Raw genomic sequence first — 16,225 nt, 5'->3', positions numbered from 1 at the left:
CATTTAATTTATTATTATCGTTATTGAACTTCTACTGCCAGCGAGGAGGACAGATGCTGGTGGGATTTCCTGTCTCAGGTGCCAAAAGAATATGACCAGCTTTGGATATTATGCATAGTACTATAGGCAGCCCTGACTAGGGGCAATTGGTACTCTTTTCCTTCACTCGGAATGAGCATTTTGAGGACTAGGATATTTACCGTATTGGCCTGAATATAAGCCGCACCATTTTTCCAAATTCTGACAGTGAAAAGTTAAAAGTGTGGCTTATATTCGCAACCTTCGTTTCCCCCAACAGCTCTGGGGAGGCTTGGGAGCAGCAGGCAGGCTGTGTGCCGTTGCCCTGTGCTCCTCTCTGTGGGGGGAGGGAAGGCCGCTGCCAAAATGGCGTAGGGAATGTCTCCCCCCCCCCTTTAATTTTGAAGGTGTGGCTTATTTGAGGGTGCGGCTTATATTCGGGCCAATACGGTAAATCAGGTATGTCTAAAGTCCGTTTTGAAGGCCTAATCCGGTCCACCGGTCGATTTAATCCGGCACCCATGGCAGTATATGTCCTGGGGTAAAATTCGACAAAAAAGTTCAAGTGGTAATTTGAAAGGGAATGAGTCACTCCTGAGAGAAGAGACATTCAATTCTTGATGCTGACTCAAGATCCAGATGAGAGAATTCCCACACAAGAAACCAGAAGTAGCTTAATGTTTCCAGGAGCTACTACAATTGCACTTATTGCTAGATTTGTGGGTCTTGTCTGAAAGCATTTTAATGGGAAACTTCATCAGTCAGCTCCTGTAACACAAGTAATTAAAAGGACCAGCTCCTGCACACATAAAATGATCTGTACACATAAAATGGCTGTCATGCAAAGGCTGCTTTAAACAGATTTCTTAAGCAACTGCATCCAGGCAAAACAGTGCAGCAGTTTATCATTAAAATGGCTTTCCATTTATATGGGGCACAATCCAGCCAAAAGCTTAGTAAGTGCTTAATTCTCCCACTTAACATGTTCAATATGCTTCAGGTGCTTTATCTATTATCCTTACAACAGATAAATACAGCTCTATTACAAATACAGCTGCACAAATGTAAGATGGGGGGGGGAGACCTGGTTTACTAGTAGTACAGTGCATGTGAAAAGGACCTGGGGATCTTAGTGGACCACAGGCTTAACATGAGTCAACAGTGTGAAGCAGCACAAAAAAGCTAATACTATTCTACGCTGCATCAACAAAAGTATAGTGTCCAGATGAAGGGAAGCCACAGCAGCACTCTATTCTTCCTTGGTCAGACCCCAACTGGAGACCTGTGTCCAGTTCTGGGCGCCACAATTTGAGAAGGATACTGAAAAGCTGGAATGTGTGCAGAGGAGGGCAATCAAGATGATAAAGGGCCTGGAAACCAAGCCTTATGAGGAACTTAGGAGGAGCTGGGTATGTTTACCCTGGAAAAGAGGAAATGTGATAGCTGTCTTCAAATATCTTAAGGGTTGTCACATGGAAGATGGAGTGGATGGAGCAGCTTCTAATAAATAAATAAATAAAATAAAATGATTATATATTTCATTTATATCCCACTTTTCCTCCAATGAATTCCAAGGTGGCGTACATAGTTCTCTCCCCCCCGCCCGCCCCATTTATCCCTGCAACAGTGAAGTAGTTTAGGCTGAGAGACTGTGACTGGCCCGAGGTTACCCTGTGAGCTTCATAGCTGAGTGGGGATTGGAAGTCTCTCAGGTCCTAGTCCAAAACTCTAACCACTACACCACACGGTGTACAGCTTCTGGGACATGTGGCCAGCATGACTAAGCCGCTTCTGGCGAACCAGAGCAGTGCACAGAAACACCGTTTACCTTCTCGCCGGAGCGGTACCTATTTATCTACTTGCACTTTGACGTGCTTTCGAACTGCTAGGTTGGCAGGAGCTGGGACTGAGCTGGGACTGAGCTCACCCCGTCACGGGGATTCGAACTGCCGACCTTCTGGTTGACAAACCCCAGATTCTGTGGTTTAACCCACAGCACCACCAAAACAACATGCAAAACACTGGCTAGTTCATCCCACAGAGAGAAGTCATGTTCCCTTTTTCCTGCTCTACTTACAACTCAGGCATTTAAACAGAAAGAAAGAAAGTTGAGTGAACTGTCACTGATGAAAAGGTGGCAATGTATGTGCTATAAATATCACACTGTGTTATACAAACCTGAGAAATATCTTTCTCCACTTTTCTTTTCCTTGGCACATGGCTGTAGCTGTGCATTTCTGCACATTTTTATTTTCTTTAGAATTTAGAGCATACTTCAAACAGCCTAGAATGTTTGCATTTACTGTTTCATTACCATTGGGAAGCAAGGTACTAACTGAAGCCCTTTCTGACTTGCAAAAAGGAATTACATGAGTTTCTGAGGTTATAGATCCCATCTCACTACCATTGCCGTACAAAAATGCATTAGGTGATATTCAGCTAAGTTCCACTCGGAGAAGACCCAATGAAATTAACCCACATGACTAAGCTAGGTTCATTAATTTCAATGGATCTACTCGGAGTAAAACTCAGCATTTCTCCTTTCATTTATTGGAAGAGGTGCAAAAGCTCAGAACACCACACTCGATGGTGCAGTATGCAAGGTTTTTTTTTGAAAAATTTATTAGACCAGCTAGGCCCATGTATAATATTCACCAATTTCTCTGAGCTGTCAATTAATTTTGGGGGGTTGGGCAATGTGAGCCTTGAAGCTATTTTGCACGTGGGAAAAAGTAAGTTTCACACCAAATGTTTATTAACAGCAGCCAACCACAGCTCCCCAAAGTGTGCGCCTGTTACCCTTTGTTCTCTTTGTTTTGTTTGATGTTTAGGAAAAATGAGTGCAATCATAACTAAAAGCTAATCAAACAGTGACGTTACAATATGGAAAGAATATGCTACTTTTAAGCAAAGGGAAATATGTTGCATTAAAACAAAACAAAACCAAAAAAACCTCAAAGATGAAACACCATTATTCCTGAGATGGCTGAGCAGTTCACAAATTCTAAAGACTGATCAATTAGCACTTAGGAAAATCTTTCCATTTGCCAGTTGGTGCTCAGGCTTGCCTCTTAATTAGCCCTTCCAAGCAGGCCTATTTCCACGACATTGGGGGTAATGGACAATGAAATATCCTTGTCCTCCCCCAGCTCCACAGATGCTTCCCCTCCAAACTTCTCCACGAAAGACTTGGCCATTTTGCCATGATCATTTCCATAAATCTCATTTACACTCTGTGCTCACAGGTCCCATCACTCTCCTCCTGCCCACTTACGGCATCCCTTCACTGCCCATGCTTAGGTGAGGCAAGACAGCTATAAAATCATAAATGAGTTTTCCCATGAAATAACAGACCAAACAGGTAATTTACAGGTTACTAATGAATCCAAAAGAGCTTGCATTGAAAAAAGAGAAATCTGTGCACAGTTACTCACCTGTACTAGGCAGGGTGCCAGCCATGTTTACTGTACCATCTTGGCTGCCATCTGTATTTTCCAGCTACTGCTGACCTTTCTACAACTTCTAAACCTCATTTCCCAGCTGTTCCTACATAAGCAGGATAGCTAAGAATGAAGCAATAATTAAATGCTTCTGATGCCAAGATGGTATGCAAATGAAGATCATATCTAAGGTCCTAGCCAGCGAGATGTTGGTATTTTTGAATACTGAGTCAGTGGTAGCACTTTCATGTTTAATCTTTCACACAGCCTTTGACATTTGGCAATAAAAAAGTGGTGCATATCTTTTTTAAGGGTAAGTGAACAAAGCCATGAATAAGTCACTACCAAAAAGCTGCTGCGTAAGTACTTTTTTTTTTTTTAGCCAAGTGAGGTGGGTGTTCTTTTTTAATAATTTATTCTTATTGCTTTTTAAAATATACAAAAAACAGAACTATAGCAACATATACTGACAACGTAAACTATCAGCTAATCAGAATGAACATTTTATTAGAGACACATAACATAAAGAAAAAGAAAAACCATGCTATGTAAAAGCAAGGAAGGAAGGAAAGAAGGAAGGAAGAAATTCCAAATTTATCGCATTTTGTTGGAGGAGTCCTTTGATGTTCTTTTTTCTCTAATAAACTAATAAAAATCATACCACCCTCCAATATTTGTTTCTGAATTAGTTTCTCTACTAGACCTTATGATACCAGCAGTGTTAAAAAAACTTACATAGAAAAGATAGGAGCCAAATGGCTTCTGGGACCTGAGTTGTGGGCACCAAAACAGAATCTTTAGTCGCCACTTTTTGTGGAGATTGGCAACATTTTTTATTTATTACTTTGATAAGCATGAACTAATATGCCATTCACATAAGAGACACATTGTTAAAATCACATTTTTATCAGAAATTGTTAATACATGTTTAATTTGGTGTTTACAATAAAAAAAAATCGGTCCCATACTTCAGTTTTCAAAACACTCTACTCTTTATTGTTAAACTTCTTAACATGTTGTCTATCTTTAACATACACTTCGAGGCTTCAAAGCACATACGTTTCAGTAATCCTTGAGTGTCGGCCAGGCGCAAAAAAAATGGCACACAGACTTTTTGAGGTGCTCACAAATGAAGAATCTTTAGACGCAAAATGCGCCTGGCACCCTGCTAATTTCGATCCCTGGATACAGGAATTCAGTTGTAGCACCTTTCATGTGCCTCCAATATATTGCTACTGTGAGATGTGTCATCAGCAAGAGATGCACACTTGCTTTTAATTGGTTTCCTGCATGAGCAGCGGGCTGAACGAGAAGGCTTTTGAGGTCTCTTTCAATGCTATGATTCTATTGTCGTAAATAAAGTTGGAGTTCTTATTACAAAATACACTGAAATAAATATGATTAAGAACTCTGGCCGATTCTATTGTCAGCAAGGCAGTTACTATGCCCTTTGGTTTCTGTGAAGCCTTCTAGCTGTGTTGGTTAAAGGGATAATGAAACCTGCATTTCACTCAGAAAGCTACACTATTAGAATTCTCATTGCACCATTAAAAATAAGAGTGAAAAATATAGGTATAAAACTGGACCAACCCATTTTTCATAATATGTAAAAGTCAAAGAAGGAGCAGTGTTTGCCTTTTGAAACTCTGTCAGCAACCCTCCCTATTGGCTCTTCTGACTAATGCAATAGACCCAGAAGTAGCCTGAAACTCTCACAAAGACACACGAGACCTCAAAAATAGCAGTTTTAATTAAATTATGACCTGGAGAAAAACCAAGCAGAAGCAGAAGCTGTGAACAGGCATGTCATTCCCACATATTTTATTCAAGGCAAAGCTGGTGGCTCTGTTTTAGCTGCTCAGTTGCACATCTACATTCTGCAACAACAGTCCACTGCCAGAGGATAGCAGACCAAGTATCCAAAGCAAGACTAAAGGTTATTTAAACACTCACAACTATAGCTGCAAAAGGGTTGCCAACATGATGCCTGTTGGTGCCAGTGTGCCCACAAGGGCCTCCTATGGCACCTGCAGGCCATTTCAGTAAATATCGCCTCAAAAATCTACAATGCATGGGAAACTTGTTTGCTCTTCCTGCTCAGTATCTGTTTGCACTGGCTCTGACTCTCCTACGTTTAACACACTGCTTTAAGCAAGTCCACATTTAATTACTGAACACTCATATTCCCTTCCATTCTGAATACAAGAGATGAGGGAAAGAGCCTCTCTCTGTAAGTGGCTGATATGTGTGCCTTTTGTTTCTTCTTCTTTTTTTTGAGGGGGGGGGGAGGACGGAAGGGGCAGGCATGCCTGCACCATTTTGTGTTCCTGAATCCTTTTCTGTTACTTTGGATGTGGCAGCCATTTTGTGTTATGTCACCTCCGGACACAAATCAGCGTTTTTGTAACTGGCACCCAGGGACCTCCCTCAAAAGTCCAAATGCAATTAGTAATCTGCAGGAAATAAATGTGTTCGGCCGAATCAGATGTACCAGATTCTTAATGAAGGGAGAACTCTGAAGGAACTACCTTTGTTGGTTGTAATTAACTAGTTTTACACTTGAAATCATACATGAGTTTCAACACTATAATGAAAAGAGAGTTTGACTTGAGTATCATTTCCAAAACACAACTTAAAATCACATAATTGGCCTTTGGTCTTAAGAAAGTACCTTCTTTTGCTACCATGGTTCACTTTACGTAAAATGGGAATAACAGCAGTCTACCTCAAAGCAGTGTTGTCAGAACATAAAATGATGATGGCTGTAACACACCCGATCCATTAAGGCTTCAATCCCATGCATACTTATCTGGGAGCAAACCCATTAAACAAACAGAGTCTACTTCTGAGTAAATATGCACAGGACCGGGCTGCATAATTGGTATAAAAAGTGCCACAGGGAGAGCCATTTGGGTGTAGGAGTTAGGGCTTCCCACTCAGCCATCAATGTCGCCACCATCATGGTCTGCCAGCCTCACCTAACCTGGAGGGTTATTGTATGGCTAAAATGGAAGCGAACCACATATGCTGCCCTGAATTCCTTGCAGACAAGTTAGAATAAAAACATCAATAATGCTAAACAACATTTTGCCACATTTGCATCCAAAATTACCATACCACAACCCCAAGCACACCTAGCAAGGTGAGACTGCTCAGTGTACAAATCTAGCAGTGAATGAGTCTAGAGGTTACCACGCTGGGCTACAAACAGCAGAAAGGCACGTCATTACACCCCATATTGGCCCCTGTCAACAAATCTTCACTGGATTTGGCAGCTGGCATTCTTGCCGTGGCCCCCCACCCCACTTCCGGAGGGGAGAGGGCCCTCTGACATTATGCAGAGCTTGAAACTCAGGACAATTGTGAAGAAGGGCAGGAGTTCAAACCCACCTTGCTAAGCTTCAAACTATCAAGAAGCAGCAAGGAGTCTAATAGCTTTCCAAGTTTCTGTAACACTTACTGCAGCATCAGAGAGGGTCCCTGCCATTCTCCCATGCTCCTAAAGTCAATGTGGCATCATGGAGAGTCCTCACACTTCTCCAGGTGCATAAGAACAGTGAGGGCTTTTCCTGCTCCTATGTTCTCACCAGAGGAAAAGATTTACTCCCCAGGGCTGATCTGGTTAATGCATTTATGGATCCTTGGTCACCTATTGATTGATGATCTGCAATATAATTACAAGTTACACCTAACTGTCCCCAACCAACAGTTTGACACAAAAATATATTCAATAGCCTTGATTTCTTTTATCTCATAAATCATCGTTTGGAAACAAAAAAGGTTGCTTACTTGTAAAGATAATACTCAGCTTGATCCACTTGTTCACGTGAAGTAATGTTGTCTATAAACTGAAGGAGAAAAAGTCTTAGAGATGATCAGCTCAGAGTGCAGAATGGTGCAAACCTAACTAGTTTTGTGAATGGTTCAACAAGTGTTATGATTTCCAACTGAAGAGCATTACAGTTCCAATCTCTTGCCAGGTAAATGGAACATCATATGATTGTACTGAACACAAACAGTCAGTTACAATTGGGACATACGAAGAGTAATTTACAAACCAGTTGTAACTAAGTTAATCCATTCTATTCCCCGTTCCACCTGTTTTCCTGCCTCCACCTTACAACTGTCAGTCAGCAATCCTTGGCCTCTGAAGCTCACTCAATCCTCAATGGCCTGTTTTTGGGCTTCACCTCTCTTAGCCCTCCACCACAAAATATTTGTACTTCTACAAACTTGGGGGTTCCCCCAATTCTGCTAATGCCTCTATCTTGTGCTGTGCAGAACAGGTGTCATGCAACGGCACAGACGTCTGAGCATCAGAAATAGAAGGAATGACTCCACATTATTTATGTAGTTGTTAAATTTATATGGCTGCCCATCTATGCTTTTTTTAAGATTGTACATTTATGAAGATAGGCTCAAAATACAGAGTAATACTGAAAGGGAAAAATGGCTGGCAAAATCTTGGGAGATGAAACATGAGTAGGACATCCAGTGACCATCAGGTAGGGCTCCAATATATTGCATAGTTCCTTCAACCTTTCTTCAAGCAAAAGCAAAAAACAAATTATGTAAAACAGTTGAAATATGCGAAACTTGCTTGATTTGCATAATCTATCCAGCTCTAAGTACTCCACATTTTTTGGTAACGTGACAGAAATTCTTTTTTCTTTTTTCAAAAAATGCAAAGTGCATGTAGCGCCATCAGAAAGCATCAATATCAAGTATACCCTTCATGTTTTCATTTATCATTTCCTTCAGAAACCCCAGGTCGTTCCCCATTTCTAGGACATAGTGAAACATGAAATGCTGGGAAGCCTGTGAGGGAGCACAGCAGGACTTCATCAAAGGCAATGGAAGCTCCTGAGAGAACTCCTGAACAACAGCAACTATGACTACTAATTAATAAAAATTATTACTGTTGTTTGTTAAATTCGTTAGTCACTTTATGTTGCCCAAGGCAACCCAAAGCAACTTACAACCAAACTTCTAAGCTGAAGAAGAAGAAGAAGAAGATGAGGAGTTTAGATTTGATATCCCGCTTTATCACTACCCTAAGGTGTCTCAAAGCAGCTAACGTTCTCCTTTCCCTTCCTCCCCCACAACAAACACTCTGTGAGGTGAGTGGGGCTGAGAGACTTCAAAGAAGTGTGACTAGCCCAAGGTCACTCAGCAGCTGCATGTGGAGAAGCGGGGACGCAAACCTGGGTCACCAGATTACAAGTCCACCGCTCTTAACCACTACACCACACTGGTGTAGCTTCTCCTATCACTACAACACCATGATGGGAAAAGTCCTATATGGTGAAATCTTACTGGGTTGGTGGATCCCTATTTTCCAGTATCTGTCAGGGGCAGGGAAAGAGCTACCCACTCTTAAGTCCTTGGATGTCACTGAAGAGCAAGCAATCATCCATTCTCTTGACTTTGGGGATTAAGGACACATGTCCAGTTCCACATGAATGCAGTATATTGAGCTATGTATAATTATCGGTGAACTGGAAGAAGCCAAATGGAAGCAGCTGCTTTCTCTTTGATGTGGTACCGGAATTGGAGGAAAACACCCAATTAAATGAACAAACAGCATGTGCTGCTCTGGTTTTAAATGAAATGCTTTTTTCACAACACACTTAGCTGACCTATGGAACTTTCTTCCACCAGCTTTAGTTATGGCCAACGACATAAGCCATTTTTAAAAGGGGGATAGGGCAAACATATTAATTGAAAACAAAAGTACCGTATATTCCGGCGTATAAGACGACTGGGCGTATAAGACGACCCCCAACTTTTCCAGTTAAAATACAGAGTTTGAGATATACTCAACCACAGATTTTCCACCCGCCGTATAAGATGACCCCCGACTTTTGAGAAGATTTTCCTGGATTAAAAAGTAGTCTTACATGCCAGAATATACTGTATCAACAGTATTGATATAGTTCGTTTTTCCTCCATGCAGAAAAAGCACAGCTGTTGGTAGAGCAATTTCATTTTCAGAAGGACCCCGTTTCAATCAACTGAGTCTCAGGTGAAAAGAATCAGGAAGCATACAATGTGCAAGATTTTGCCTGTGACCCTAAAAAGTCACTGCCAGTCACAAAATAGATCAGAAACAGGAAATTGATAACTCCCAAGATGTTGCAGACTACAACTCCCATCATCCACGACCATTGGGTATCTGGTTGTGGCTGATGGGAGTTTGAGTCCAAAATAAAATAGACAATCCTGGCCAAGCTGGATAAACAGCTTGACCCTGATACAAGGCTGTGTTCCTATCATATAATATCACAGGTTGCTTATTTTAAGATATTCCATAATTTATCTGGACTCTTTTCAAGCCAGGTTCAGGCCCAGGTATAGCAGCCAAACTGATCTTTGTAGGGAGAGGTCTGGGAGAACGACAGATGATTCTCTTTGAGGGGCACGGCACTGCAGTGGTTTCATTTCTATATATGAGACCACAGCAATGGGAAACTATTACTTGACAGCATGTGAGTTAACTTGTGGTGTCCCACAGGGATCGATCTTGTCCCCCATGTTATTCAACATAAAGCTGTTGGGAATGTCGTCAGGGGTTTTGGGATCACACTGATGACACACTAACTCATCTCTCAATGCCATGTGAATCAGGCGAGGCAGTTGAGATGCTGGGCTGCTGCCTTGAGGTGGTAATGGGCAGAGTGTGGGCCATTAAACTGAAACTGAATGCAGACAAGCTGGAGGTGCTGAGTGTTGTGGTCTCCCCTGAGTGTTGTGTACTCCCCTGGAGTGATCAGGTCCATGGCTTGGGGTGTGGGTGTGTGCACCTTGAACCAAAAATTGTCTTTTCATCTGACCTCATCATTGTATATATTTCAAAAACAGGTCAAGATGCACATTTTTGTCCAGGCCTTTGTGGGTGGAGGACGAGACCAGAATATCCTTCCCATTGCAGTGCTGTGGTTATTTCCAACTGATTCTTTAATCTGTGGTCTAGTAATGTTTATGCAAAACAGTTTATTTGAATTGAGCAACATGTAACCCTCTCTGGGACCATAGGCCCCAACTCTACGGGGTTAAGCAAAGCTCAGCCGTCCCAAAGTATGCACGGACGGGGCTGAGCCCCCCCCCCCAATCTTGAGGGGCAGGGCCGCACCAGGCCTCCCCGCAGTGGCTGAGGGCCACCCTATGGCTCGCGGCCTCCGCCCAATGCGCATGACATCACACATGTGATGTCACAAACACGCAACGAGTCCCCCCATGTTGTCAAGTGGAACTTGGCACCTTTGTCCAGGACTGTGTGGTAAAGGGTGGGCTGTAAATGACTACAAATAAATAAATGAATGAATGTAACCCACCAGAGGCTGGGATTGAAAGACAGGGAATGGAATATTGTATCAGGCTACTGGTTTGATAAGCTATTAGTTGCATAATGCCCAGTACACTTTAATATGCAATACAAATAATTAATAACCATCATGTCTCCTCATGTTTCCACATCTGGACACTACAAGAACATCTGGCCTAGTACGGCTACAATGTGCTTTTCCAGGCAGTCTTATCTTTCTTTCTTTTTCAAAATCCAATTCAGTTGATTGCCTTGATGCTATATTGACATGCATGACCTCCACATGCCAGCAATACTTTATCGACACTTTAGAACTTGGAATCTTATCTCTAGGCCTGGGGGAGTTAAGAAGTAGAGCTTGTACTACAAAGCATTAGCGTTATAGCCAAAGAAGGTCAGCTCAATAGTGAGACAAATAATGTAGATTAAAAAGTAATAACAAAGGTTGAGAAGAAAGATTAGAAAGAAGGCAAATCACACTGAGGCAAATCATCTCAACTCATCTCAGGGCTTTAAATGACTATCACTGTGCCCTCAGCAAAATACTAACTCAGTAACTTTAGATCACAGTAGCATAAGCAGCAAAAGTATTTCAGTTCAAGATCTCCTGGAAGCAAAGAGGTTATATCGGACTAGGGGCTTTTTAGTGAGGGTTGGGGGTATTGTGGCTTTCATCTTTAGCCAAACTGGAGTTTGCATTCTTACCCGGGATACAGTTAAGGAGCTGACAGGAAGCTTTCTTTCATAGGTTCTGTCCATCAGAGTGGCTAGTTCAACTGTAGAAAGAAAATAAAAATGTTCAATTCTCACTAATCATTTCTGAGAAGGGGGGGAAAAACCCAAAGGAGTATAAGCAAAGTTACTCAGCGATCTGGACTAAAAGACAGATAAAAGTATTTAATGTAAGCCTCCATTTAAAAATATCAGCCATGGAAATGTAATAACTTCTCCTCACTCCAGCGATGGGATTTGCTGCTAGCCGACTCAGCAAAAGTTAGCACTGCCTTCTCAGAGAACCGTGGAAATGGAAGCTAGCCTTTCTTCCTACTACCATAGCTCTATGCCAGGCTTGCTCAAACTTGGGTCTCCAGCTGTTTGTGGACTACAGTTCCCATCATCTCTGACCACTGGTGCTGCTAGCTAGGGATGATGGGAGTTGTAGTCCAAGAACAGCTAGAGACCCAAGTTTGGAAACCCTTGCTATGGAAACTGTCAGGAAGCCCCCCTCGCCGCAGCGGGAAGCAATCCCGGGGCGTCTGCAGTACAGGGAACCCCCGTCCCCTCTGAGCAGTTCGTCGTCCTCCTCGAGTGGAGGAAGCGATCGCTCTTCCAGTGGGGAGAGGGAGACGGAGGCAGGAAGTCGGAGCAGGGGCTGTGGCAGGGATGGAGAGCCTCAGCACCAAGCGGGAAGAGGGGGAGAGGAACCCTTTCCGTCGCCCTGTTTGGACAGAGAAGAAGGGCGTAGAAGGGGGAGGCGGGGGTTCAGGATTCCGCGCCTTTTATGCTGGACAAAGAACCGGAAACGGACATTCCCGGACTCTGCAGAGGGATGAGCTGGACATCTTTATTTTAGCTCCACTGTAAATATCTGCACAATAAAGAACTTAGTGTTTAGAAGTTCTGCTTTTGGCTGATTTCTCATGGGCAACCGCTGAAACACCTTACAGAAACACAGCATAAAGCTGCATAAACTAGAACTATGGCTTTTGAATTGGACACAGACTTGAAAAACGTATGTTCCTAAATTATCAGAATGGAAACTGAATCTGCACAATTTATTCCAGGTGTAGACTTCTGATTTTCTATTTCTGAACATTCAAACCTCTTGGGCAAAGGGGAACCTTTGCCCCTCCAGATGCTGTTGATCTACCGCTCTCATAATCTCATAAGCCATTCTTGCTGGGGCTGATGGGCTTTGTAGTTAGGCAACATCAGAAGGGCTAAAGGCTCTCACACCTCCCACACAGTAAGCACTACTACAGCAGGGATGGGGAACCTGTGGTCTTCCAAATAATGTTGGACTCCAGTTTCCATAAACCCCAGCCAGCACAGCCAAGGGTCAGAGATGATGGGAGTTATGATCCAGCAACATCAGGAGAGTAACAGGTTCCCCATCCCTGCAATACAACTTTGTCATGCTAATCGTTGGTGCGTAAGACTCTTTCTTTGGTAGAATCATAGATAATCTGGTCTAACCCCCTGCAATGCAGGAATCTCAGCTAAAGCATCCATGACAAACAACTGTCAAACCTCTGCTTAATAGCCTCCAAGGAAGAAGAGTCCACAACCTCCCAAGGGAGACAATGCCACTGTCAAACAGCTCAAAAGTTTTTCCTGATGTAGCCTGATCTCTTCACAAAGTACTTGGAAATCTTTGCTAGAGCTTTTGCTCCAGTATAAAGCATGCTCTGCTGACACACATTCATCAGCGCCATCATGAAATGCTTCAAAAACAGGTAAGTAGAAACTCTAGTTGTCATTTAGTCAAATTGAGTTTCATGTGTCAGGTAACAACAACAACAACTTTATTATTTATATCCTGCCCATCTGGCTGGGTTTCCCAGAGAAGGCCCTCTGCCTCATTCCCTGTAACCTTGCTTCTCGCAGTGAGGGAACCAGCAGAAGACCCTCATATGAGGACCTCAGCACCCAGGCTGAAAGATGGGGAAGGAGACACTCCTTCAGATATACTGGGCTGAGGCCTTTTAGGGCTTTAAAGGTCAGCACCAACACTTTGAATTGTGCTCAGAAATATACTGGGAGCCAATGAAGATCTTTTATGACTGGTGTTATATGGTCCCGGAGGCCACTCCCAGTCACCAGTCTAGCTGCCGCATTCTGGATTAGTTGTAGTTTCCGGGTCACCTTCAAAGGTAGCCCAGCATAGAGTGCATTGCAATAGTACAAGCAAGAGATACCTAGAGCGTGCACCTCTCTGGCAAGACAGTCTGTAGGCAGTTATGGTTTCAGCTGGCATACCAGGTGGAGCTGGTAGACACAGAATTGACCTGTGCCTCCATGGACAGCTGTGAGTCCAAAAAGACTCCCAGGCTGCACCTGGTCCTTCAGGAGCAGTCACCTCATTCAAGACCAGGGACTCCCCCGTACCTGCCTGCCCCCTGTCCCCCCCAAAACAGTACTTCTGCCTTGTCAGGATTTAACCTCAATCTGTTAGCCACCATCCATCCTCCAACCACCTCCAGACACACACACAGGACCTTTATTACTTTCACTGGTTCAGATTTGAAGGAGAGGTAGAGCTGGGTATCATCTCCGTACTGGTGAATGCCCAACCCCATTCCCCTGATGATCTCTCCCAGTGGCTTCATATACATATTAAAAAGCATGGGGGAGAGGATGGAGCCCTGAGGCACCCCACAAGTGAGAGCCCAGGGGTCTGAACACTCATCCCCCCAACACCACTTTCTGGACAGGAAGGAAGGAGCATAACCACTGTATAACAGTGCCCCCAGCTCCTAACTGCTCTAGATGGTTCAGAAGGATGTCATGATCAATGGTGTCAAAGGCTCCCGAGAGATCCAGCAGGACCAGGAAACAGCTTTCACCTTGGTCCCTGGCCCGCCAGAGATCATCGACCAGCATGACCAAGACAGTTTCAGTCCCATGATGAGGCCTGAATCCCGACTGGAAGGGATCCAAGCGGTCCACATCCTCCAGGCATGCCTGGAGATGTTCAGCAACCACCCACTCAATCACCTTGCTCAAGAATGGAAGATTTGAGACTGGGCAATACTTTTCCATATTGGTAAAGTGTATGTTCCCAATATGAGCAAGACTATTCTCATCAGATGGTAACTGGCAGACTCTTAATTTAGCTAGATCAGTTCTTTATCAGTATAGCAAGATTACAGGTGCCCTGGGTACAGAAGGCAAATAATATTTCCTTTAAGGCAGTGTTTTTCTCAAACTTGGGTCCCCAGCTGTTGTTGGACTACAACTCCCATCATCTTTAGCTAGCAGGACCAGTACTCAGGTATGATGTAAGTTACCGTCCAACAAGTTTAATAAACACTGTTTTAAGGGCTAGGGAGAAAAACCTACCAAAAAGCGATGTCAGGCACCTCTGGGCTGAATAGTTTAGGCCAGTTTCCAACCTCCCCTTTTCAGTGTGGGTTGCTATTCAGGAGAAAATTGTTAATCTTTGTCTGGTGTCTGCTGTCTATATTACCTATGGTGTACAAAAATATATATATTGTCCTTCTACAAAGCCCAAATTACTGAAAGTGGTATGGAAATCTCATGAATCAGCCGGAGAAAGTCATACAGTAATTAATTCTAAATTCAGAGTGACATCCATCCAACAACTAAGCATAACCTTCCAAAATAATGAGATCTAAGATTGCCTATTGATGAAATTTGCTTTACCACTGTCTGTAGAGATTAAAATTCCCAGTCCCTATAAATGGGTGACTCAAGGGACTAGTAACTAGGAATAAAGCTTTTCAACTCCCAAAATTGCTGGTTCAAATCTGGCTCAGGTCAGCACCAATCAATGGAAGGTTATTGTATAATAGCTGCTTGGTATCCTCTTTGAAATAAATCAGTGGTCTCATGTTTAGTTTCTAATGGACAGGAGGAAAAACCACTAGCACAAAGAGGTACTGTAGATTGCAGGGAGTCTCCTTAAGGATGTCAGTACTCTCATATGGCATTCAATATTTAAACGTGTCAATATCCTCATATGGCATTCAAAAAACCACTGTTAAGCAGTAAATATCTCCTGTGGTTTAGACAAATAGTGGGATTTTCATAAGTCACATCCGAGGCCTCGTGTGACCTCCAATGCAACTTCTGGTTTTCTACCGGACGTTACATCAGAAGCTTTGCAAGGCATTGCATGTCGCTTGGGCGGTTGTATCGGAGCCCTGCAGTCTAAGCACCCACAATTTTTTTTTCCCGTGGGACCCTTAGAGTTGGCACCAGTGTTTGGCAAAGGGGCACAGCCCTCGCCCCATTAAGTAGTAAAGAAGAACCCTGCTGGAACAGACATAATGGCCTATCTAGCCCAGCATTCCATTTCCCATAGTGGCCAACCAAAGGCCTACAAGAACACAAAACGTAAGGGCAATAGACATCTCCCTTCGTCGCTTGCCTTCTACCTGTATGCTACATCTGCATCTGACTCTGGAGAAAGCATATAACTAGTAGCTGCTGACAGCTAATGGCCCATCTAATAAAGCATCCTGTCTTCACAGTGGCCAACCAGATGCCTATGAGGAGCTCAAAAGCAAGACCTGAGCTCAACAGCACTCAGAAGCCTCTCACCATGAAAGCAGAACATAGCCATTGTGGTCAGTAGCGACAAATAGCCTTATCGTCCACAAATGTGTCTAATTCTCTTTTAAAGCCATCCACATTGGCAACTATATCCTTGTGTCTGTGAAAAACTATTTCCTCCCCCCCCCCCGACTCTCCCTCCATG

General features: G+C 43.3%; 1 protein-coding gene across 2 annotated transcripts in view; it reads right to left on the bottom strand.

Moving 5' to 3' along the window:
- MRPS27 (mitochondrial ribosomal protein S27) overlaps positions 1-16,225 on the bottom strand; it is a 52,267-nt gene that overhangs the window by 30,484 nt on the left and 5,558 nt on the right. For both annotated transcript variants that reach the window (XM_033163735.1, XM_033163734.1), the window contains 2 exons: positions 11,488-11,558; positions 7,248-7,306 (listed from right to left, as the gene is read on the bottom strand). In XM_033163735.1, the coding sequence (XP_033019626.1) occupies positions 7,248-7,306; positions 11,488-11,558 (130 nt within the window). The remainder of the gene's footprint in view (positions 1-7,247; positions 7,307-11,487; positions 11,559-16,225) is intronic.

The sequence above is a fragment of the Lacerta agilis genome, chromosome 11 (genome assembly GCF_009819535.1).
Source record: "Lacerta agilis isolate rLacAgi1 chromosome 11, rLacAgi1.pri, whole genome shotgun sequence".
Taxonomy (NCBI): domain Eukaryota; kingdom Metazoa; phylum Chordata; class Lepidosauria; order Squamata; family Lacertidae; genus Lacerta; species Lacerta agilis.
This window is presented reverse-complemented; position numbering and strand designations above follow the sequence as displayed.